The sequence below is a fragment of the Drosophila mauritiana genome, chromosome 2R (genome assembly GCF_004382145.1).
Source record: "Drosophila mauritiana strain mau12 chromosome 2R, ASM438214v1, whole genome shotgun sequence".
In the NCBI taxonomy this organism is placed as follows: Eukaryota; Metazoa; Arthropoda; class Insecta; order Diptera; family Drosophilidae; genus Drosophila; species Drosophila mauritiana.
The window spans coordinates 3,949,142-3,973,776 of NC_046668.1; the positions used below are offsets into that span (position 1 = coordinate 3,949,142).

The 24,635-nt window shown below is 36.4% G+C and overlaps 1 protein-coding gene and 1 long non-coding RNA gene across 4 annotated transcripts in view; one reads left to right on the top strand and one right to left on the bottom strand.

The window, feature by feature from the left end:
• The window catches only part of LOC117137959 (transcription-associated protein 1), a 57,095-nt gene extending 36,112 nt beyond the window's left edge, over positions 1 to 20,983 (bottom strand). The window contains exons 1-5 of one of the 3 annotated variants that reach the window (XM_033299722.1): positions 20,695 to 20,969; positions 14,527 to 14,712; positions 9,844 to 10,041; positions 9,358 to 9,524; positions 811 to 901 (exon numbers count right to left, since the gene is read on the bottom strand). In XM_033299722.1, coding sequence (XP_033155613.1) covers positions 811 to 901; positions 9,358 to 9,524; positions 9,844 to 10,041; positions 14,527 to 14,712; positions 20,695 to 20,931 — 879 coding nt within the window. In that variant the 5' untranslated portion in view covers positions 20,932 to 20,969. Of the gene's footprint in view, positions 1 to 810; positions 902 to 9,357; positions 9,525 to 9,843; positions 10,042 to 14,526; positions 14,713 to 19,412; positions 19,551 to 19,575; positions 19,846 to 20,694 lie in introns of those variants that run through there. The other 2 variants (XM_033299723.1, XM_033299725.1) reach the window with 2 other exon arrangements.
• Positions 20,984 to 21,802: 819 nt separating this feature from the next.
• LOC117137218 lies at positions 21,803 to 23,077 on the top strand. Its single transcript, XR_004459140.1, has 2 exons — positions 21,803 to 22,436; positions 22,637 to 23,077. It is a non-coding gene; the product is annotated as an uncharacterized LOC117137218 (long non-coding RNA).
• The last annotated feature ends 1,558 nt before the right edge of the window (positions 23,078 to 24,635 follow it).

Below are 24,635 nucleotides of genomic sequence, written 5' to 3' on the forward strand. Positions count from 1 at the left end.
CCAAACCGAGTGTTAAACTTAAAACCCTGTTTTCTCCTGACCCGGGAAATCAAAATTCTCTGAGCTAGCCGTTGCAAGTCGTAGAGAACAGAACCGGACGGTAACGTTTAATGGAAGCTGTACGTCTTTCCTGGCGATACGAGACCTACAACATATTGCAGCTAAACCTTCCGATGGCGGTTATTCGTAGGAGGCTGAAGCGCCCATTTGCTGTGTTTGCGGAAATCTTTTATGCGAGAACTTTCGTTTAGGACCTAGGCGATGATTTACCAAGTGAATAGCTGCAATTTATGTGCGAGTTAAGATGGGGCACAAAATATAGCTTAACTAGGCAATGCTTGTAAAATCTGTGTGTCTCTCAGGGCTTCAGATATGCGGGAGGTGAGCACTGTTCTCTTAAGTATGATAATGCTCACCTTTAACCCACAATTTTAGACAGACTCCATCATTGTTTTGGAAAGCAATGCCAAGTCAGATTGTCGCTGGGTAACAAGGCCAGCCTGGAGACGACAATCGCTGAATTCACAGAGGTTAAGAAACGGTTACATGTTCAGGCCGAACAACATTCAGCTGTGTTGCATTATGTCTTTTGCTTTCGAATGATTATTTCAATCCAGACAGACGGACATTGCCACTTCGACTTGGCTATTGATCCTGATCTAGAATATATATAGTTTATATGGCCGGAAACGCTTCCTTATACATGATACATGCTTTTCAATGAATTTGGAATATACCCTTTTGCTCTACGAGTAACAGGTATAATTTAAATGTATACATTTAACATTTACATAAATAATATTAATTTACCTGAAATATTCGGACAATGTACGCCAAAAATGACAGAGTTTTAATTTGTGCACCCATGAATTCTACATATATTTCTTTCTGAGGAGAATTTCTGAAAATATAGTTTTGAAAAACGGATTACATTGAAGCCAAAAATGTTTTTTTTAATATTTTTAATATTTCTTTCATAAATATTTTACCTTAAATGCTAAATGAACTATTTGGTACTTTGCAAATATGTATTTTAAAGAATAAATGTTTTAAAAATAAATTTTAGTTTATTCAACCTACCATAGTTTATTTGTTTAAAACTTTGGCTCCACCTTCGATTTCGATCGATAGAAATTTGAAAGACTAATTAATATATGAAATCTTAATCTTCTAGTTTTTAGTTTCTGAGATCTCGACGTTAATACGAACGGACAGACATACAGATGGACAGACGGACGGACAGGGTCAGAACACCTCGTCTATTGATCCTGATCAAGAATATACATACTTTATATGGTCGGAAACGCTTCCTTCTACCTGTTACATACTTTTCAACGAATTTAGTATACCCGCTTACGGGTATAATTTGTAAGGATGCTAATAACGGGCCAGGATAAATACTCAGCCAGTCCAGGATCCTCCACAGAAAATATTTATTTTGTGAGACAGAATAAAAGGGGCATATCTAGGTCCCCATTCCGGTAAGATGCTGCGTATTCACGGGGTGAGAAGGTGCGAAGCGCTGCGAGGAGAAGTTTCATCATTAAGACAGCTGCGTATTCGCGGGGCCGCTTCCTTTTCTAGTTATACTAACAACTATATAGTGACGTATTCACATAATTAGCACTGTCCAAAGAAATAAGAATATGCTGAGTGGCAAAAACCACACAATCCAGACCAACTCATTTTATACAATCAATATCCCTAGCGGGCGATCTCGCTCCAGAAATAATGTAAACAAAAGGGCAGTATAAGAAAGATTTTTGTCACTAATATATAGTCTTAAAGCTGAGATCAAAAGAATACGAGAAAACTATTTCTTTGATAATTCTGTATTACTTAGCGTTGTCCTTAGTCAACTGGCGGGACATTAGTTCGACTCAACAATATAACAAATAATTTACTATATATAGTAACATATTTATCCTACATATGAAAAACTTTAACCAGTCTTTTGAAAAGCTTCACTCTTCAAAAGACTCATAGTAAAGACACAAACCATTAATCAATAGAAATCTTAAGTTAAGTTAACAAACATGTAAAGCTTCTCCATCCACAAACGAAGTGTTCTTTATTCTTTTCCAGGGAGAACTCAGGGAGAACGCATTTTTGCTGCTGCCCAAAGTTCCTCTTATGGAAGCCTAGACTGTTGGAAACCTTCAACGACAACCACAAAGTCTATCGTTGCGCAAAACTTTTGTTATTCTATATGGTCCTTTAATCATAGGGATTCACTTTTTAGATACGCCTATGTGTGAGTCAAACTTCTTGATCACCAAATCTTCTTTTTCGTATTTATAAGGATCTTTTCTTTTCTTCGTAACTTTTTGTATTCTTGTAATTTTTTTATGCATGTTTTTACTATCCTTTTCTCTAATTTTATATAAATTTATATCTTCACTATTTTTATTTATTTCTTGTAATCCTTCTATTAATCTACTCCAAACAGAAATTGGATCTTGGATAGTTGATCTTTGCATTGTATTGGTAATCGCATATTCGACCGTTTCTAAAACAGTATCCCAATGCTGACCTTTGTCTGGTTCAGTCAACTTAGCTATAATAGGGCCTGTTTTATTTCATTTTTGTCTAATAAATCTTGAAATTCCCCAGATGTAATACATGTCCCGCGATCCGAAATAATACATTTTCGTCCTAAAATTGTCTTTCAATGCTAATATTGCTTTCTAGATATTGTTGTTTTTGCAGGATTTTTCTCTTATTTTGGAAAACCAGTAGCTCTTTGAAATCATTTCTACCATTTTTTCTATGCCAACGTGTCCTAATTGATAATGATAATTAAACAAAACAAGACTTTCCATTTCACTCGGTACATAAAATAAGATAATTCTTATCGTTCTTCCGATAAACTATGCCATTACGCATGCGATTACCGACCCTACATATGTTTTAAGGTGTACTAATAATATTGTAGAGACAGCGCCCACCTGGCTTTTCTTGGACTTAATTCTTTTTTATTTAATGCTAGGGGAAAAGCACTACAATCTGTCACTATTTTGAACTCTATACAATGCTAAAATAGAGGCTTCTAGAAGATTCACTTTTAATGTTTTAAAACACTCTTAACTCTGCCGCACCGAATTTCTATTTTTTCGAAAAATCGTCTAAAATAAGAGCATAATCCAAGAAGGCACTGAACTTATCCGTTTTTTTCGGTACCAGAAAATTTCTTACTTGAGTCTTGTTTAATACCAGCTTATGACATATCGTATTCTAAATACTTTATTTCGCTTTGAAAGAATTCGCATTTGTCTATTCTTAATTCCAGTTTGTTATCTACTAATCGCTTAGGCACTTCTGTAAATATTTTTATATGACTTTTACTATCTTTTGTTGCTATCAAAATATCATTCATGTAAATGAGAACCTTATCTTATTTTACCAAATCTGCGAAAACTCTATTTACAAATCTCTGAAAAACTGCAGGAGCGTTTCGTAAGCCGAACGACATTCTGAGCCATTTGTACTGTCCCATTGGTGTAGTGAACGCAGAGTAATTGATTGCGTTTTCGTGCATATGCACGTGAAAAAACCTGTTTCTGAAATCTAGTTTGGTAAAAATGACTTTTCAGAAAGTTTATCAATAGTTTGAGTATAAACACCTATTTTTCTTTTCTTAACAAGAACAATTGGTGATGCATATTCTGACTCGTTTGCACGTATAATCCCGTCTTTTATGTAATCGTCTAACAAATTCTGAAGTTAAATTTTCTCTGCGTATGATAATCGTCTTGGAGGGTAGCTGAATGGATTCGTTTCGTCAAAATTGAGTTGAGTTGATTGATGGGACTTCTGGACGTTTTGGCTTCACACTTCTCGTATTCAATTGATAGTATTTCTAACTCAAAGTTGTCGTCATAATAAGTACATGTCTTGCTCTCATTTCCACAATTTCGTTCCAATTTTACGTATTTCGTATTATTAAATTTTTAGTTATTATTCATTACTCTGTCATCTTCAAATATGCTAACAAGATCATTTGAGCAATAATTTTCCGAATCTCTATTTGAACAATCCTTTTCTGAAAATCGATAATTTGAACAATCTTTTTCACAATTTCTATCATTTGCTACATCATTTTCTCAATTATTATTATTTTAACAATAATTTTTCTTACTATCTTAAAGTTACAAATGTTTAAAAAATCTCGTCCCAAAACTGTTCCTTATGCCATTGATCTGTTTGTCACAATTAATAACTCAAAATGCAGTATTTCTTCATGGATAATGACATAACATAATATTTTTCCAATTATATATAAAGGGGTAACGTTTAAGCCAACGTAATTTGTAGGCCAGTTACTCTCCCTTTTTGTGCGTTGTTCGCAGTGGTGTTTGGTGTTGTTTTTTGCATGCACATAAACTGCACTTTTCGCTCTCACTCTCTCTCTCTCTCTTACGCTCTCCCACACAAAATTTAAATTTCTCAGCGTGCAGACTGCTCTCGTGCGGTTCTTTTAACAGTTCGCTTAAAAGTTTTGGTCTTGTGTTTTCGTGCACGCACAGTGGTCTGATTTCAGTTAAACATGGAAACCGTAAATTTTGTCTGCTTTTATAAAAATTGTTGCCAGGTTATAAAACCTGAGCAGCCAAAAATGACTTGTTGGCTATGTGATAGAATGGTGCATACTAAGTGCGCTGGTTTTAATGGCCGTACAAGTGATGACCTAGCCAAGGGTAAAAATCTAAATTACTGTTGTGATGCTTGCCTTGTGGTTGCGAACGAGATGAAATCGTTTATGCGCCAAACTAAAGGTGGCTTGAAAGAACTGATCAACCGTTTTGGCGTAGCTAGAGATAGTTTTCGTCGAGCCGATGATCTTCTTTCCGCGCTTAATTCACAGTTTAATGGCCTTAAGCTATTAGATGAATCTCCAAAGCGCAAAAAAGCCGCTGGTGGTAGGCTGCCTAAGGCCCCGCAACCACAGGCAAATGATCAACAGGACTCCACAACTGATCAGCTGTCAATCGCAGCATCTAAAAAAGATTCGGAGCAATCCGATCAATCAGCTGTGGATGGACCCCACCCTGTGATTGCTAAAAATTCCGAATTGTCTGCACTGGTTTCTCAACCAGTGATTCCACCTGTCTCGATTAGTTTACCACCACAAGGGAACACTGAGTCCGGACTACCGGCACAAGTTGGCGCTTCAGAAATACAATCTGCAGCGCCAAAACCCCTCGCGGTGGTTCCACTAAAGAAACAAATTTTTGTTTCTCGGCTTTCCCCTGATCAAACATCGTCGGATGTATTGTCTTATATACAAGACAAAACAAAAGCCGATAATATAAAAGTGGAAAAATGTAATTTCTCTTACGCTAGGGACATATCATCTTTCAAGATAACTGTCCCAAACGAGCTCTTTTCGACCATACTATATGTTCGAGTGATTTTTGGCCGGATAGTATGGTGGTAAAAGAGTTTGAAGCTAAGACCAAAAATAAGAAAAAGGTGCCCGTGGGAATTAAACTTCCCTCACGTGGCCAGACCACTGCACCATCCGCCTCTTCATCTTCTTCCTCTTCAAAAAACTAACTACAAAACTTACTATCTCCTATCAAAATGTTAGAGGCTTGCGTAGCAAATTAATCAAATTGTATTGTGATAGTCTTTCATTTGCATCCCATATTATAGTGCTCACAGAGACTTGGTTAAAGCCGGAGATACTCAACTCCGAAGTCTTCCCAGGTATGTACACTATATATAGGTTTGACCGTCCCTCCAGACGGGGAGGTGGAGTCTTAATTGCGGTTAGATCTACCCTCGCGTCGGAGGAGTTACTTTTGGACGATTCCCGTAACTCGGAATTCGTATGTGTAAAGCTGTCTTTTTCCGACAGATCAGTTTATATTACGTGCTCCTATATTCCTATATATCTTCTGAATTCCCAGAATATCAAAATCATCTGTCCGCTATCCAGTCCATCTTGAATAAACTTTCTGCCAGGGACCAATTGGTAGTTCTAGGTGATTTTAATATACCTGGCACAATGTGGTCCCCAGAAAAAAGATCGAATATCCTTCTCCCTTTAGCACAACATGACTTTATTGACGGCTTGATCGACTTATCGCTGTCGCAAGTTAATTATATTCCAAACTCTCTTGGTCGACTTTTCGATCTATGTTTTGTAACAAGTCCTGAAAGTGTGTTTCTGTACAGGGTAGTACCTCTTACTCAACATGAAGATCAATATCATCCTACTTTCGAGGTGGAAATCGACTTAGGTACGGTATTAAAAGTAAATTCAGAGAAGTCAACAAAGCGAATTCCCTGTTTTCGCAAGGCAAATTTTCGGAGGCTAAACAATTTTATAGCTGGCTTTAATTGGTCCGATCTTTACTCCTGCAACATAATGGCGGATGCGATTAATATGTTTTATACCGCAATTAAATCATTTTTTGACTCTTGTGTTCCGATGTACTATCCGTCAATCTCTAAACCTCCTTGGTTTAATAAAGAGTTGACACACCTAAGAAATGTAAAGTCCAGACTCTATATGAAATTTAAAAATACCGGTTCTCAGTCCATCCTTTGTAAATATTTAAGCGCTCGGTTAAACTTTACCGTGCTTAATGCTCAGTGCTACAAAAATTATTTAAACCGTTGTAAGTTCCAGTTTGTATAGGATCCGAAACAGTTTTATAATTTCGTTAGCACTAAGCGAAAAACAAGTTCTTATTCTTCTTCACTTTTTTTTTTTCTCTAATTTTTTTTTTGTTCTGTTCTGTTCGAAAATGTTCTGTTCGTTTGGAACATGTTCTGTTCCGTTCGAACATGTTCCGTTCGAACATGTTCCGTTCGAACATGTTCTGTTCTGTTCGAAAATGTTCTGTTCGAACATGTTCTGTTCTGTTGGAACATGTTCTGTTCTGTTCGAACACATTCTGTTCGAACATGTTCTCTTCGAACAGTTCCAGTTTGCACAGGATACGAAACAGTTTTATAATTTCGTTAGCACTAAGCGAAAAACAAGTTCTTACCCTTCCTCGCTATTTTATGAAATCACTACGGTTACATCGGATCAGGCAATAGCCGATCTATTCGCCAAGTTTTTTCAAACAACATATTCAACTTTACCTCATTCCGAACAGGCATACTCTTATTCGGTATCTAAGTCGAATCTAATATTTTGCCCCACTATAAACGAAAGCTCACTGCTTAACGATCTTCAGCGTGTTAAACCGGTCTATTCGCCAGGTCCCGATGGAATCCCTGGCTGTGTGCTCAGATTCTGTGCGGAAGCCTTGTGCAAGCCTCTACTGAAACTGTTTACCTTATCTCTGGAATCTTCACAATTCCCTCATATATGGAAGGAGTCCTTTGTGATTCCTCTTCACAGAAAAGGTAGCAAACTGGATGCAAGCAATTACAGAGGAATCTCTAAATTGTCGGCTATCCCAAAACTTTTCGAAAATGTTATCACTCCTCATTTGCAGCACCTTTGTAGATCAATCAAATAACCGTGTCAGCACGGTTTTATGAAACGCAGATCAACAACCACTAACCTCTTAGAGCTAACTTCTTTCGTAAAACAGGGTTTCAAAAATAATCATCAAACAGATGTCATCTACACTGATTTTAGTAAAGCATTTGACTCTGTTAATCATTACCTTCTAATAAGGAAATAAGGTTTCCCTGTTGATCCTCTAAATTGGATTTCAAGCTATATGAATGGCAGGACGCAACAGGTCCTCTTTGAAAATTCTCTATCTATCCAAATCACATCTGGCAAAGACACTAGATTAAAAAGATGCGTAACACCATACGATTTTTTCAGCGTGTCTCTAGAGGTGGCTTCAGGCTCTCTTGAATTTTTGTTCAAGAGAGAGAGAGCGGAGAGCTCTACAGCGAACAGCTCTTTTCTACGCATACAGTGATTGCAGACACTTGTATGTGGCAAACGTATGCTCACGCATTGTAACTTTGACAAAATATGCCCTTCATTTTAGAAATTCGTTGCCTTTAAATCTATATTATTTTTGATCAATTGGCACAATGTGAAAAATTCTTGTTTTGCATTGCCCCTATTTATTATTTAAATAAAGCTTAGAAATAGTAATAGCCGAATCATATCACGAAAAAAATTTCAAAAATGACTTTATACTAGAATATTTGTCATTAGAGTATTCAGCTTGCGACGTGTGAAAAATTAATAAGGCAATGATTGTTGTGTGCTTGTGTCCGCACTTCGTGCCTCAAGATATGACTTTTGCAACAAACTATTTTATCAATTTGTATTGCGTAAATTTTTAATATTTCGGAAAACTAAAGGCACCATCTGATATTTTTTTTAAATATTTGTAACATACACATTAAAGTTTTTGAAATATTTTTAAAAATAATAAAAAACAAATGTGTATAAAAAAATTTATCATATTGTTGAGCACAAATAAAAGTAGTGTATATATATTACACATAATTAATTATCAACATATATATAAATATGTAAAGGGTAGCTAATTCGAGTGGCGATCTTAACAAACGAATTTAAAAAACTTTAAGATTATAATAGTCAGGGCGTGAATTATTAATTTTAATTTTTTTCATCATATTGCCCAAACTCCATATACACGTTCTTGTCTATAAACCAATGTATGGCCGTTACGCATCTTGTTATTCTAGTGTCTTTGCATCTGGTGTCCCGCAAGGGAGTCACCTTTGTCCGCTTCTTTTCACCTAATTTTTAACGACCTCCCCTTAGTAATAAAACATTCACGTGTACTTATGTGCGCAGACGATGTTAAATTATGCCTCCAGCGCAAGGACATTTCGAGGCATTTGGACTTACAATCTGATCAATACAGCTTTCAAATATGGTGCCGTGATAACGTATTAAACTTAAATGGCTCCAAGCGTAGAGTTATGACCTTTTGTCGGGTCAACCCAATACGTGCAACTTACACTCTGACTGAGTGCCCTTTGGACAGAATAACACGGATTGATGATCTTGGTGTTCCTCTGGACCCTAAACTCTGGACCCTAAACTAAAACTGACCATATTTCGACTATTGTCAATAAGGCCAGGGCTGTGCTTGGTTTTATAAAAAGGTGGTCCAAGGTATTTGCTGATCCTAACACGACCAAAACCTTTATCCGTCCGATTCGTTAGTATGGACCACCTGTCTTGAGTCCTCAATACGTAGTTTACTCATACCACATTGAATCGGTCCAAAAAAAACTTCTTACTGCCTAGCCGACATTCAGATGCAAACCGTATATTACATCATCATCTTCTCGCGAATCGAGCCGTACGATACACGGCAGCGCCCCTCGGTCAGTTGGGCGGGAGGTGTGGCCGTGGGACCCGTGAGAAAAAAAAATAATAATAATAATTACCTTCGTGTTACTGTTGGTTGCAAATTAATAGTCGTCAATATAAGAGGAATGAATTCAGAAACTTCTTGATGTACAGCGTTTTTATATATTTGATACATTAGTACAACTATTATAGGTAGCTCTTGTAAAACTTTTAAAGACAATACTCCACGAGGAAGGAGATTATACTGAAAAGAAAAACAGATGATTAGTAAATATTGTTACAAAATAGGACTTTTCTTAAATTAAGTGAGATACTACAAAAAAATAGAGAGAATGATATAGTCAATGCGGGAGTGCGAACACAAAATTGTGTAATTTTTCTGAATAAAATGAGAAAAATTATGAAATTTCCCGTTCGCATTCACACTAGCTGGTAGTCGGGGAACTCGACTATGGCATATTCTCTTCTACTCTACAAAATACTCATACTAAGAAGTGGTTGTGGAAACATTTTTTTTTTAAATATATTTTGTGTATTCACAGTTATTAGCTAAAAATACTTACAATTTGTTGTTGAGAATTTGAATCCAGTGCCTTTTCAACATGGATAGTTCTAACAGAATATGCTTCGGATAAAAGTACTTCCAAATTTAAGTCCTTTAAATCGGTAACCCAAATATCATTCGATGTTTCAAATATAGATGTAAGATGGTTAGGAAGACTTGTATAGATTTCCTTAACAAATCCCAAAAAAAGTTGAATCTAAAATATAAATAAGAAGTTTAAAAATTATGATTAAAAGACAGAAAACAAGCTTCAGGAAGCCGGAGATTAAGGGTAAAAGGTTGTAAATGGTGGTATCGCGGAACGGTTTAGGGCTACCGATAGGTAGTCAAGTCTCAATTAGATTCGTTAGAAGTTAGAGATAATCGTGACAGGATTTCGATGTTTATGTAAGTCCGGCACACTAAATCTGTAAAAGCTAAATTATTTTTGTCGGGTAGAATTTCTGCATTTTGAGCTATCACAATGAGAGGGAAAAGAATCTGCGGTACGCAAGATATAGATTGTATTTTGAGTTAAGTTCAATCAGTGCGTATTCTACAGAATAAAAACCCAGAATGTCGAATTCGCTTGCATAACTTATGGATGTTTCCAAACGTACCCTCCAAAGAAGCACATGAATTCACATATTTGGAACGTGCAACAATATCAGTGCACCGATATTTTACAAGCAAGGCTCTTCGACGAGTAGTAAAGGTTTCTCCGTTACTACTGTTTGTGGTCATTCAGTTATGGGGTTACTCAGAAAGGGCAGTCCATGGGCCGACAAAGGGAACTCGTTAAGTTCGCTGGAAGAGCTCCTCGAGAGCAATCGAGCATTGGGAAATATGAATCTCTAATTCAGGAGAAAGGGTTACTCCATGCGGAATTTGTTTAAAACTACAGCATATATCTTGCCCTTCTGAATCGTGTTCCAAAGGAAGGCTTTTGTCCCAGGACAACTTTTCCTTGCACAACAGCTGAATAAATATATTGGAGTTTGTGATTACTGGGCCGACCAAAACAAGATACAATTCCTTCCAAAACGGATGATACAATTGAACACCACCTCCTTAATTAAAATTGACCAGCCATCAAAACATCGACGCAAAGCTTGGTGGTGGTGGTGCAATCTTCTTTCATGCCACAATGTTCAGGCAAAAACAAGAGAGAATACTATAGTCGAGTTCACCGACTTTTAGATACCCGTTACTCAGCTAGTGTGAATGCAAACGCGAAATTTCATCATTTTTCTGGGATATCAAAAGATATTGGGGAATAAAATGAGAAAAAATTTAAAAATTGTTCCAAAGTGTGGGTTTGGCAAGAACTGTTTTGGCAAATCGATAGAAATTTAAAAGACTAATAAAATTATACACAAATATCGAAAAAGGGTTCGAAAATATGGGCGTGTCAGTTTTTTTGCGGCTTTAGGGCGTGTCACCATGGGTCAACAAACTTGCGATTCATCTTTGTCTCTAGAATCTGTATGCTTAATATTAATATTAATAATATTAGCTTTTAGAGATCAGATCAATAGCTAGATTCTGATCAAAAATATATATACTTTATATGGTCGAAAACGCTTCTTTCTGCCTGTTTCAAACTTTTCAACGAATCTAGTATACCCTTTTCTTTTAAATGGTAAAAATAGAATGCACTTTCTTGCTTGTTTGTTAAAAAAATAAACGAGATAATGGGTACATATGCGTTCGTACTTGTGCTATAAGGGCGGAATCTACGAAACGACGTTACATATATAGAGTTTTGGTCAATTTCGTTGCAATATGATCTACTAAAATATTATTTAAAAATTATTGCCATGAATTATATTTTTTTAAATAAGTGTTGGCAAATAATTAAATACCGTTTACATATTTACATTTATGTTACAATTAGCAATGTGTAATATGTCATTTCCGTTGTTTAAAACACTGACGATCTTGACGGCTCAAAACTGAAAATACAACTGAATAGAAACATAATAAGCCAACAGAATCCTTTTCGTCGTTTGGTTTTCGTAAGTACCTTTTCTTTAAATTCTGCTTGCCCTTCTTCCATTACTATAGTGATCAAAAATATAGCGACTGGCACATGCCTACACAATAATACACATACCACATGTACATGTACAATGTACAATGTTTGGGTGTACAACCCAAACACCACCCTACACTCCAAGAATGTCAAATGATCCTCAAGACAAGCTTGAGTGGAATAAACCCAAACTCTAGATAAGTCACCCACTGGTAGACTAAACATCCGTTGCCTAATTTAAACATTCCTTGCTTAAGCCCTCGCACCATCGGCACGTTCCCACGTTCAAAGCTCGGACTCGCAATCCAGAAAACAAAAATAATAATATTTTTTTTATTCAAAACTACAAGAATTATAATATAATCGGTCAGTGTTTTTCTCAAAAACAAATATGGTAATCATTCAGTAAAATAAAATTCTATTTATTTTACATATTAGTGTTGCGATTATTTAATTGTATATTGTTTTAATTTATAATATAATGCATCTTCATATTCTTCATATAATTTTAAATGAGGACATTGTAAAATTAAAATAAAATTTAAAAATATGCTTATTCTGCAGACTGTGTGACTGTGTGTAGGCAACAGTGTTCGGGTTGTACCCGATTGTGCACGATTTACAAGTATGAGCAATCGGCGGACTTCGGGTTTTGAATTTCCTTAACATATTCAAAAGAATACATCTACTTAATGCATTATCAAAAAGTGTTTTTTTAGCGTTTTTATTATTAATTAACATAAATCTTTTCTTTTCAAAAAATAAAGAAATCGGAAAAGTTTTTTCCTGCAATTATAGTTTTCTAGTCGCAGAGTAACATTCGTTAAATAGTTTGTGATATGTGCTGAGAAGCGTTTATGATCCTGTTTTCAGCAGCCATAGCAACAGCAACGAAGACGAGCGCAAAGAAAAATTAGCTGCAGCTTTCGTTATTTGGGTACGTAAGCGTAAAAATAACTCTATATGTACACGCAATCTTGCGTAACCAACGGAGTTACTATTAATGCTCACTGCCTTGTCAAAATATTCCAACAACGAACTCAGCAACAACACAGAATTAATTAAAGTTAAAGCTTTAAACAAATTTTTACGATTTGCACTATATTGTTTATAAACAGAATCACGTCGTTGTCACCAAAATGTTAATATGCCTTTTTATTAGCTATTATGAGCAATAAAAAGACTAATTGTGGGTAGAGATTTCAAACGATTTATCGAACGCTATTGGTTTTAGCGATCGAGATTCTGCATCGATGCGCGCATGAATATTGAATGAATGGAATTGCATTGCGAACAGCAGAAGGTGCGGGAGAGTACAAGATAGAGGAGAGCTTAATTGTGTCTACAATGTTGACAATAATTGAAGACAAGTTAAGGTGTTGCTGGCGCCTGCGAGACCTGACAATGCATTTTTTTGACATCAACGTGCCTGCGCCATGTGTGTCTTCTGTCGAGGTGTACTCCTAAGTACGTCACCTCATCTGCTTTCGGGGGTGGTATGTTGTTCAACAAAAGTGGTGGCCACTCTTTTCTGATTTGCTCCTTCGCCAGTCAGTTCGTCTATGAGGTGCAATGCCAGCTGTGCTGCAGCTTGGGTAGGGGACCTTGAATGGCTTAGGATACCTGTATCGTCAGCTACCGTGGCGAGCATTTGTAGGGATGTCGGCTGTATAGATGAGGCGTACAGAAGGACCAAAAACGCAGCCTTGGGGTATTCCAGCCTCAATTTTATGATCAGTGGCAGTGACAGTGCAAACTTTCTTTCATAGAGGTATGACCTTAGAAGTTTGTATGTGCTTTCGGGTAAAGCTGTCTTAACTGTAAACATTAGGCCACCAAACCAGTCGAATGCTCGGGAACACATTTAAAAATACGTCCGTAAAGTATTCTCTATTTTTGAATCCTGCTCATATTTAAGCTAAAATACGTTTCACTTGCTCAGTGGTTCCGCGGCTTTCTCGAAATCCAAATCGATGGGCTGGGATTTTGTTGTGAGCGCTCAGATTTAGATTAAGTCGGATTAGCAGTCATCTAGCCATGTCCGTCTGTCCGACTGTCCGTATGAACTATAAAACTATAAAAGCTAGAAGGTTGAGATTCAGCAAACAGATTCTAGAGACAAAGACGCTGCGCAAGTTTGGTGAATAACTGTTTGCCACGGACACTCTAACGCCCTCAAACCGCCCAAAACTGCCACGCCTACAATTTCGAAGTATTTTTTTTTCTTAGTCTTGTAAATTTCTATCGACTTGCCAAACAAAAATCGCCACGCACACTCTAACACCCACAAATCGCCCAAAACCTGTACGCCGCACCTTTGAAAAATGTTTTGATTTTTCTTTGTTTTATTGTTTTTTTTGACAATTTCTACCGGTAATACCAAAAACACTCTGGCCACGCCTCTTCTAACGCCATAAAACCGCCCAAATCTGTTCACAGCACACATTTTAAAAATTTTTTTTTAATTCTTTCATTTAATGCCTTACATCTATCGTAATGCCGAATTTTTGCGTTGGTATTTCCACTAGCTGTGTAGTCGGGGAATTCGACTATACAGTCTCGGTTGTTAAATAATAAAACATTTTTTGTTTACCAATAAAAATGAACTCTACAACACAGGTTATATGAATTTTTGAATATCGAGTATTATGAAAAATCTTTACTTACTTCAGAATTAAATGATGGTCGAAAATGCTTATGCAGTTCAATTATAATGCGCAGACATACAAGGACATTTTCTTCGTTATCAGTTTTAAGTATTTTAAGCATCATTGTTATTATTGTCTTTACATGTTGCCTTAAGCTTTCCGTTATAGGCAATCGATGAATCATCTCTAAAATCAGCTTACGTATCTGAAATTAAAATGGGAATGTTATGAGAACACTTTTGTGTTACTTTTCATTTAGATTGTTTTTCGATGTTAAGCAACCTATTTTTAGAACGTGGCTGTGCGCTTTAAACTTTATTTATTGTATTTATGTATTTAAGAAAAAAATAAAAATAGTGTACAACAGGATACATTGAAAATGATTCCGAGGCCTTAGCATTCATCAATGGATCAAAGTCAACCTAACACCATAATATTCTTGTCAATTTTTTTTGCCAACATTTCAGGTATGAACACCACACCCCAAGCACAGAAGATGAAGAAGAGCAATCAATTTACGGCTGTCCCACCTCTTTAGAATTAACAAGAGAGAATGCTTAGCTGACTTCCCCGACTATCAGAACGCGAAATTTCATAATTTTTCTGTGATATCGATAGATTTTGAGAGACTAGTTGGCGTTAGAGTGGGCGTGCCAAAACCGTCATTACCACAATTTTTCATCTTTTTTTAATTTTTTTACATTCTTACTTCCATTATCTGAGTAACGAGTATCTACTAGTAGGGAAACTCGACTATAGGACAGTCACTTATATACCCATAAATCGTAGTGTAAAAGGGTAAACTACATTCGATAAAAATTAAGTGACAGTTAGAAGGAAGCGTTTCCGACCACATAAAATATATATATCCTTTATATTGATATATAAGGATCGGTGTAAACGTCGGGATCTGAGGAACTATAAAAGCTAGGAGGTTGTGAGGGAATAAGCAAATAGATTCTAAAGACATGGTAAGTTTGCTGACCCATATTACCAGGAACAATTGTTCATTGTAAGGCCTAATAATTTCGGGAATATAAACATTAATATAATACACTCCCTAGAAAATAATTCTGCCTGCAACATCTGAAGTTATAAGAGAAATCGCTGTTTATTTAAAATACGAAGGCCCAAGCAATTTTAAAATTTGTTTCTCATTTTATTCCCCAATATCAATCGATATCCCAGAAAAATTATCACATTTCTCGGTCGCATTCACACTAGCTGAGTAATGGGTATCTGACAGTCGGGGAACTCGAATATAGCATTCTATCTTGTTTTGAATCTGTTTTTCATGCGTTGTCAACTGTTATTTGCACATAAAATGCATTGTCTCTCGCTTTTCCGCACAAAATCTTAAATTCTACGCGGACAGACTGCTCTTTTGCGGTACAACCGTACAATAGGATACAAATGTTGTGTGCTATAAAAATAAACGGATTACAAAGCCTGACCAGAAAGAAATGACGTTTTGGCTATGTGATAAAATGGTACACTAGGTGAGCTGGTTTTAGCGGCCGAAATCTTAAATACTTTTGTGATGATTGCCTAATCGGTTATCCGCCAAACTAAAGGTGGCTTGAAACGACTAAGCAGCAGTTTTGCATGGCTAGAGATAGTTTTTGTCGAGCTGATGAATTCATTTCCGCGCTAAATTTGCCTCTAGAAAGTGATCAACATGACTCCACAGCTGATCAGCTATCGATCGCTGAAAAACCTCAAATGTTACTAAAATCGGCAGGGAGTTTAGTTTGGGATCGCCAGAGATTCCGACTTTTCTGTAATGGTTTCTCAACCAGGGATCCTCTCCCGATTATTTTACCACCACAGTGGAATAGAGTCCGGACTACCTGCTCAAGTTGGCCCTAATTGTCCCTAACTAAATTGTATACAGAGACTTGATTAAAGCCGGAGGTATATTGATTAAAGTCCCAGGTATGTTTACAATATAAAGGTATGATCGTCTAACCAGACGGACAGGTGGAGTCTTAATTTTCAGAGGAGTTACTTTTTGACGAGTCCTGAAAGTTACAATTCATATGCGTTAAGCTGTCGTTTTCCTATAGATCTGTTTATTTTACGTACTCTTACGTTCCGTCGACTTCTGAATTCCCAGAAGATCTAAATCATTTGTCCGATATCCAATCCGTTTCAAATAGACTGTTCGATAGTGACCAATTAATAGCTTTAGGTGTTATTATTGTACCTGGCACTGGTGGTGTCTTACAAGTCTCGCTATAGCAGAACATGACTTTATTGACAGCTTGCCCAATATATCATTGTCGCAAGTCAGTCAGTTGTATTCGAAACTCTCTTCGTCGATTATTTTATCTATGTGTTGCAACAATCATGAAAGTGTGTTTTTGTTCAGTGTAGCTCATCTTACTCAACCTGAAGATCCATCCCATACTAAGTTCGAGGTGACGACAATCGTCACAGGTATCGTAATAAAAGAAAAATTAGAAAAGTCCACCAAACGAATTCATGGTTTTCGCTAGGTAAACTTCCTGAGGTTAATAATTTTATATTTAGCTTTAATTGGTTTACTCCTAAACCGTATGGCGGATGCCTCTTATTATCGCTATTCTCTCTATTTTTTGAAAAAACTATCCGCTACATTTGCCATATTTTTTCAAAAACCAAATGTTGAGCTAATAAGCTTTTTATTAGCTTTTTTTCGAGAAATAATAAGTCGATTTATGTGTATAGCGATTTCAAATGTTTTATTTGGGCTGACATTAGGTAATATTGGAGGCAATAACATCAGTGATGTCGGTCGAGTATTAAGACGTTCGAGTTCGCATTGAAATATTTAACGACGAACCATCTGAATCAAAACTGAAAAAACTGAAGATCCTGAGCAAGAAGAGTAGCAGACGTTACGCGGAGTGCAGATGCGAATCAGATGCAAGCTTTTCTTCAAGCTGTGGTGCCCATGTGAAGAAGAGTGTGGTGCTTAGATCCGCATGCACGACCATTGCTGGAGTTGCACTTCCAGTTGATGACCAGTCTTAAGGCAATGTATGCAAAGTTCGAACCTTTTTGCTTATTTTAATTGATCAGCAGGGATCATGTTTTTAAGGCTCTCTCAGGAGCATTACAGAAGCCACATGTTGAAGGGCTGATACTTGTGGCAAGACGGTCGGACCTACGCAACACAGATGTTGAATTACTTTCCCCCTGATTGCCTGGGGCATAGCTTGTCATGGCAAAATCCCACGTTGGAATTAAATTTTTGAAGGCTGGGTATTCCAAATGCTCCTCCTATTTGGGCTGACTCGCCGGATCCAACTTTATTTAGACCGGGAAAACGAGATTTAAATTTTTCCGACCGTTCACGAAGTTCACAAAGCATTGAAACGGAACCAAACTGAACTGTCTTTAGACATAGAATACAAGTCTAGGCAGTTTGCATAGCCTCCAAGAAATTTTGGGAGCTCAAGAGGGGGCATCGATGGTGCGTTATGCTATAGTGGACACTGTTGGCCACAATCACTCGGAGAAATGCAATCAGCAAAGATTGAGTGCAGATGCATTTGTGAAGTCTGCTTTGAAATCTCCCCCTGAACTAAGTATTTTAGAGTCACGAGAATCATCAACAATAACTATACGGCAGAAGCAGAGATTCTAAATTCGGTTTAGGCGGGAAGATGAGCCCAATGAGGAATTAGCGACAGCTTCTGTTATTTGGCTGTGTACGCGCAAAATATAACTCCTTGTGTATGTATTTGCACTCATATGTTCACTACCTTTAATCTTGTCTGAATATTCCAGACACAAATTGTTATTCAACAGAGCACTCAGCAGCAAGAGCGATTTAAGTAAAGTTAAAGCTCAAAACCGCCTTGTATGATTTGCACATATATTGTTTATGCACAAATCACGAAGTTCCAAACGGAATTACTTTTAGGCAGCAACAAGGTAGAATTTCATAATTTGTCCCACTCGAAACGAAAGATCACTGTTTTACGACCTCCAGAGTGTTAAGCCTGTCTAAGCCTGTAGGTTCCGATGAAATCCCTGGCTATGTACTTAGATTCTGTGCGGAAGTCTTTAGCAAGCCTCTACTGAAACTCTTAATTTTATCCCTGGAATCCTCACAGTTCCCCCTCTGTGATCACTCTCCATAAAAAAAAGTAATAAATTGGATGCGAGCGATGACAAAAAATTCTTTTAGTTATCGGCTTTTTGATCCTTGGACAGAATAACACGGTTTGATAATCTTGTGGTTCTTCTGTGGTTCCGTAAACTAACATCTTCAGATCATATTTCTACTATTGTCAATAAGTTTTTATAAAAAGGTGGTCAAAGAAATTGAGATGTCAATAATTTCATGGGACTGAAGCGAATCAAATGTCCATAAAAAAATGTGCATGTGGACCTGATATGTAGCAGCGTCGCTTCCCGGGTGAATATAAGAAGACAGATTAAACGGCTTCTAATCCGTGCCAGATATAGCCACCGCCAACTGATCCGAATGGAGTCATTATCGAACAGTTTGATGAGTGTATTACAGTAAGTGCGGCAAACAGGCAAAGGTTAGTGTTAAGCCAGGTTTCAACCAGTAGTATATTATCGTAATCGTTTTTAGAGCCCAGTGTAAACGATGCTACAGTCTGATTAAACTTCCTTTATAACGACCTTTCTTTTGAAAAGCGCGTTCTCATTTTCTTATGCTCCGTGTGTACATGTGTGAGTGAGCTAGACAAACATTCTTATTGCTTAAAGCTAGCTTATAAATAGGACCGAGATGACAATTTAATTCTTATATCTACCGTACGTAAACTATGCTACTGCACGGTCCAGGGGCCTTTTGATTATCCATCCTACCACACCAGGAAGACTAGTTGTCTCTTAATTCTCGAGCCAGCCTTGTTTTGAAAATATAAGTTCAGTTCTTCTTTTAGATGAATTAGATCGTGTTGATGTAATACTTGCCAGGAATTAATAAGAAAGTGTAATGCATTCCATTTAACTCTAAATTTTTTTCAACTTTCCTGTGTCGGTGTAGTAGGCATGTCGTGGGCCGAGAAATTTCCGAGCCTATGGGATAGGGAATTGGCAAAACGGTCCACTTAACATATAAAGATACATATTTTACGTTTTTGCACGCTCCAGAATTTTTGAAATCGTTAAAGCCAGCTCAAGTACGCAGCGGATCGTGTTCTCAAGTATGGTGTTACTAACACGTGCAATTCCTTTCAATTTTTGGGTTTATACACATGCCAAAACACACACTTAAATCATAACTTTGATGATATAAATTTCATTTTATTATACTCGTTGCTGGTAGAGTATCGACTCAAACTTATGTCCCCTCAGTCGACCGAGGTCAACGCTAAGAATAAACAAAATGAATAAATGAAGTAGGTTTTAAGTCTTTATTCATTTGATCACAGCTGAAGACTTAAGCTGGTGTTGAAAATCTTACGTTTACTGCCCTTTTGTTTACATTATTTCGGTAACAACGCTTTGGATATTGATTGTATACAAACATCGAATATGGATTGTTTGCATTGAAAGGACCCCTCTGCTTATTCTTTTTTCTGAGGACAGTGCTGAGCAGGCGTGACAACATGGGTCAAGAAACTTGAGCTGATCAGGATCGCTAGCCTAGTCTTGAAATTAAGCATGACGTTTGCAGAGCCTTAGACGTATGTTACCCCGCCAGCAAGCTGCACAAAACACCAATTTCTTTAGTTTCAAGTTTTGCAAACATAATACTAGCTAAGAAAGCACATAATAAATAATAAATGTGTTTAAAATTTAAAAATTAAATTAAGTTTATATCGAAAATAAAAATATACTCTTTTTGCATTGAATCATACTTCTACTGGCAATGTATTTATATTCTCCGCGCAAAACTAAGTAGCTGCCTAGCATAAACACAATGCACGGTCGTTTTGAATATCAGAAACAGCGGTTTTCAGTTTTGAAAGATTGTTCCTAGGGCACCGGTAGCTCTCTCTATCGTACATATGTAATATGCTAAACATAAATAAGTATTTAAAAAATATTATACAAACATAAAAGTGCTGATTATTGGGAGTTACAAATGTAAACACAAAACATTTTCATTTTTTTAAAGATAACTATATTAAAGCCCAAATTCATAGACAGTTATTACAAACAAGTATTAATTAATTTCTTAATTTAGGACTATACAATGCTAAATTTAAAAACTTACGTGTTGCATTGTGTTTTCTTGAATAAACTGAGGTTCACCATCCTGAAGTATCCGCATAAATATTTTTAAAGAATTTTCTAAGAACGACGGATATGCCGGACTTTGCATTATCATTTCAAAGTGTTCACTCAGCTCTTGAGTAGCTTTAAGCTTAAGTTCATCTTTAGAAGAGGAATCATTTAAAATATTTAAATAATTCCGAAATGTATTCACCGGCACATTTTCAATAACCGACATTGTAGAATGTTAACTTGTTAAACAACAAGACCGCTGTAAACAATAAGGAATCGTCGGAAATTCTATGTTCGATAAATTCGATTTTATTGCTTTTCAAGATTTTTAGCATATTAGAAATGTTGAAAAAGGTACACCAAAATATTTTACAAGAATTGCAAATTTTTTGTAATATAGAGCTCCCACTGAATGCATCTATATGCATCCTTTTTTTCATAACCTTCAGTGTTAAAAATTGGCACGGTATAAATTCCATGGTATTTGCATTTTTACTGCAGGATACAGAGTATATCTTTAAGTTACATTTAAATATTGTTTTATTTCTATTTTATTTCAAAGATTGTCTAAATCTATCAATATTTACGTGTGGGAAATTCAACATAATAAATTCCATTTCTATTCTATTTATTTATGGATGTAGTAATAATTCTGTATAATAATGTAAAATTTTTCTTTAATATATGTCGGTCGAAATACTCGGATTATTACTTATATGGTATAAATAATAAAATAGTGCCAATAGTTCAAAATAAATAAATTTTAAGACTGCATTAATACAAAATTAATAAATTCACTAAGTTCCCCAAGATTTTTAAAAACCCTATTTGACTTTATTGCGTTTGTTGCGGATATGGTCACTGATATGATTGCCGTTTTTGTAAAAAGAATTTAAAAATATACATTTAATTATGCAAATTAAAATTGTTACTATTTAATAATTTATTGCGTTTGTTGCGGATATGGTCACTGATATGTTTGCCGTTTTTGTAAAAAGAATTTAAAAATATACATTTAATTATGCAAATTAAAATTGTTACTATTTAATAATTTAAAAAATAGTTTTCATTTTTATTATTTATTATTTATTCTGTGATAGACTTTTTCACTTATACTATTACAAGACACTTAATTACTAGCTTATCTTTGGTTTTATATTGTTCACGATCTCGTCCCGATTCAGACTGATTCAGACTGATGTTCTAATCCTTAATCCTGATCCACTCAACCTCGGCCAGAAGCTTTTTATTCGAACTTCATCCAACTTTCAGTTATGTTTCAGATAAAAGCTTTATGCTGAAGTTATTTCAATGCATTGTGAAATTAAAATTTGCTGACTGATGCAGTTTGATTGAAGCGCAAAAAGTTGATTGATTAATTTTGGTTATTTATGCTAGGGGTGCTATTGTCGCCAAAGAAGGGCAAAGACAAGCAGCCTAAGGCAGCCCTAAGTGTTGGTGACAAAGACAAAGGCAAAGGCAATGCTGCTGAGATTGGAGTTTGAAATTTGTTTATCAACTGGGACAGATTGCTATATTTATAGGTTGTATAGCTTGCATATATTGTTGCAGAAGTAGAACTCACCGACAATGGCAAGTCTTAAGATCATTCCACACTTAAGGATGATGACGAAAAGATAGTGTGAAACCAAAAAAAATTGTTCAAACTATTTTTACTAATATGTTTGCGTTTCATATAAAACTTACAAAAAACAAGCGGAGAAGGCTAAGGTCTGAAATACTAGTATATAATTAAATGAAGTTGTTATCTTTGGGATTATGACCCAATAATAAAAACCCAAAGAATAACGTGTATAAACCGAGAAACTTATATGACCATTGGTCAAAAACATAAGTTCAGAACCATAAAAATTAATCAACTCAATTCAATGACATAAACTTTGAACCCTTTGACATACATTTTTCCCAAGATCACTGTGATGACCGGCATTGCCAACAATCAAGCATCGGAAAAGCGTGAAGAGCGACTGAGAGGGAGAAGACAGTTTACTCTAGTGGAGTCGACCAAGGAACGCGCTGTGTCAATGGCAAGACATATTGGTAATAAATTGACTTCCACCGAAAGCCAAAAAGTGTGTTACGTTACTGAATAATCGGGTCATTACATTGGCGACGAGTGACAATATCGGTAAATAATAATATTAACTAAAAAAATTTGGTAAATTTGCCAATCAGACAAAGAAGAAGAGGCCGAAAGTTTGTGTGCATTTAAAACTCTAAAAAAATGCCGCCGGCATTTACATGGAAATAATAAGGAAAAGGAGAGAAGGAGTAAACAGAGAGAATGCAAATCGGCACTTTGCCAACAGAAACCAAAAGAGAAGAAATTATTACCATCTTTTAAGAAAAAAGCTAGGGAATTAATATGAGTTGCAAAAAAAAAAAATAATTTAAAGGTCGGGTGAAGCAGGCTACCTTATGCAAGCCAAATAAGGAAAAACAAACCAACGAAAACAGCTAAACCTCAAATGTAAATTGGGGATATTATTGAACTGAGGCTGGGTAATAATTACTAGCCAAAATATAAATCTAAAAGTTGTTTTCGTTGAAAATCCTAACTCTCGGTCCCATAATGGAAATGACTATATAAAGTATATATATATATGGTGCCGTGATAACGTATTATATTTAAATGGCTCCAAGTGTGAAGTTATGACCTTTTGTCGTGCCAACCCATGACATGACCAAAGCCTTATTTATTTCGCTAGTCCGTCCGATCACCTGTTTGGAGTCCACAATACGTAGTTCACTCGGATTGCACTGAATCGGTTTACCGATTCACCATCGTGGTGATGTTAATAGTCCCGAATTGACCCCTACAGAGTATTATGTTCTTTCTATAATAGACTTTATCCTATTCTCAGTAATTTTGCCTCTGCCGCTCTTAAAGCAATCAATTTTAACTTTTTTAGTACATAATTAGATCCTGCTAACACTAATATTTATTAGAGTTATGTTATTATTTAGTTACATTATTTATTATTATTTATGACATTATGTTCATTTCCTCGTCTCTGTTCTCTTTTCTATAACGAGTCTATCTTCTCGCGAATCGAGCCGTACGATACACGGCAGCGCCCCTCGGTCGGTTGGGCGGAAGGTGTGGCCGTGGGACCCGTGCGAAAAAGAAAACAAAAAAAAAATTCAAAAAAACTTAAGGAGGAGATACAAAAGCTTGTGCTGGTGCATAATGTAACTCACCATGGAACCACAGCGATTGCCCCAACCCAATTAATATTTAATAGAATAATACGCGACAAAATATCAGGGATTGAAGAATTAAATGAACAGTTCACAGACTCTGCGGAAAGAGATAGAGATATCGTGCAAAAAAAAAAGGAAAGGATGCAGCGGATAAAAAGATAGGAGCTAAGAAAATCGATATTAAGATTGGCGATAAAGTGTTGCTAGAAAACGTAGTTTTTCCAAATAAACTAACACCGACTTTTGACCAAACTGAGTTTGAGGTATTAGAGAGACATAAAGATAGCAGGTGGCGGCAGAACATTAATGAGGAACGTTGCACACCTAAAGAAGATTCCAGGCGACGTATCTGTCGCACCAGCGCCCGTGTTGGGTATTCTCCAAACCATTCCAGCATCTTTTCAGGAGGCCCTAGAAGACCAGCCGTCGGAAGCACCTGCTCAACACTCACCTTCAAAGGTGAAACCACTGAAGCTCTGTCTCAAATATAGAGGAGGGATGTGGGAACCTGTACCAAACAGCGACGCTACTGGGACAAGCAGCGACGTCACTGACACGGGAGCGGGGAGACGCGGCGATGAGTGGGCAGCGAGAGAGGGAGATTCAGTCAATTGTGAACCACATGATTGATAAGTCGTATTACCAAAGAACGAATAAAACGGATCAATAACAGAAGCTCAGCGTGTATCAATTGTGTATTTTCGG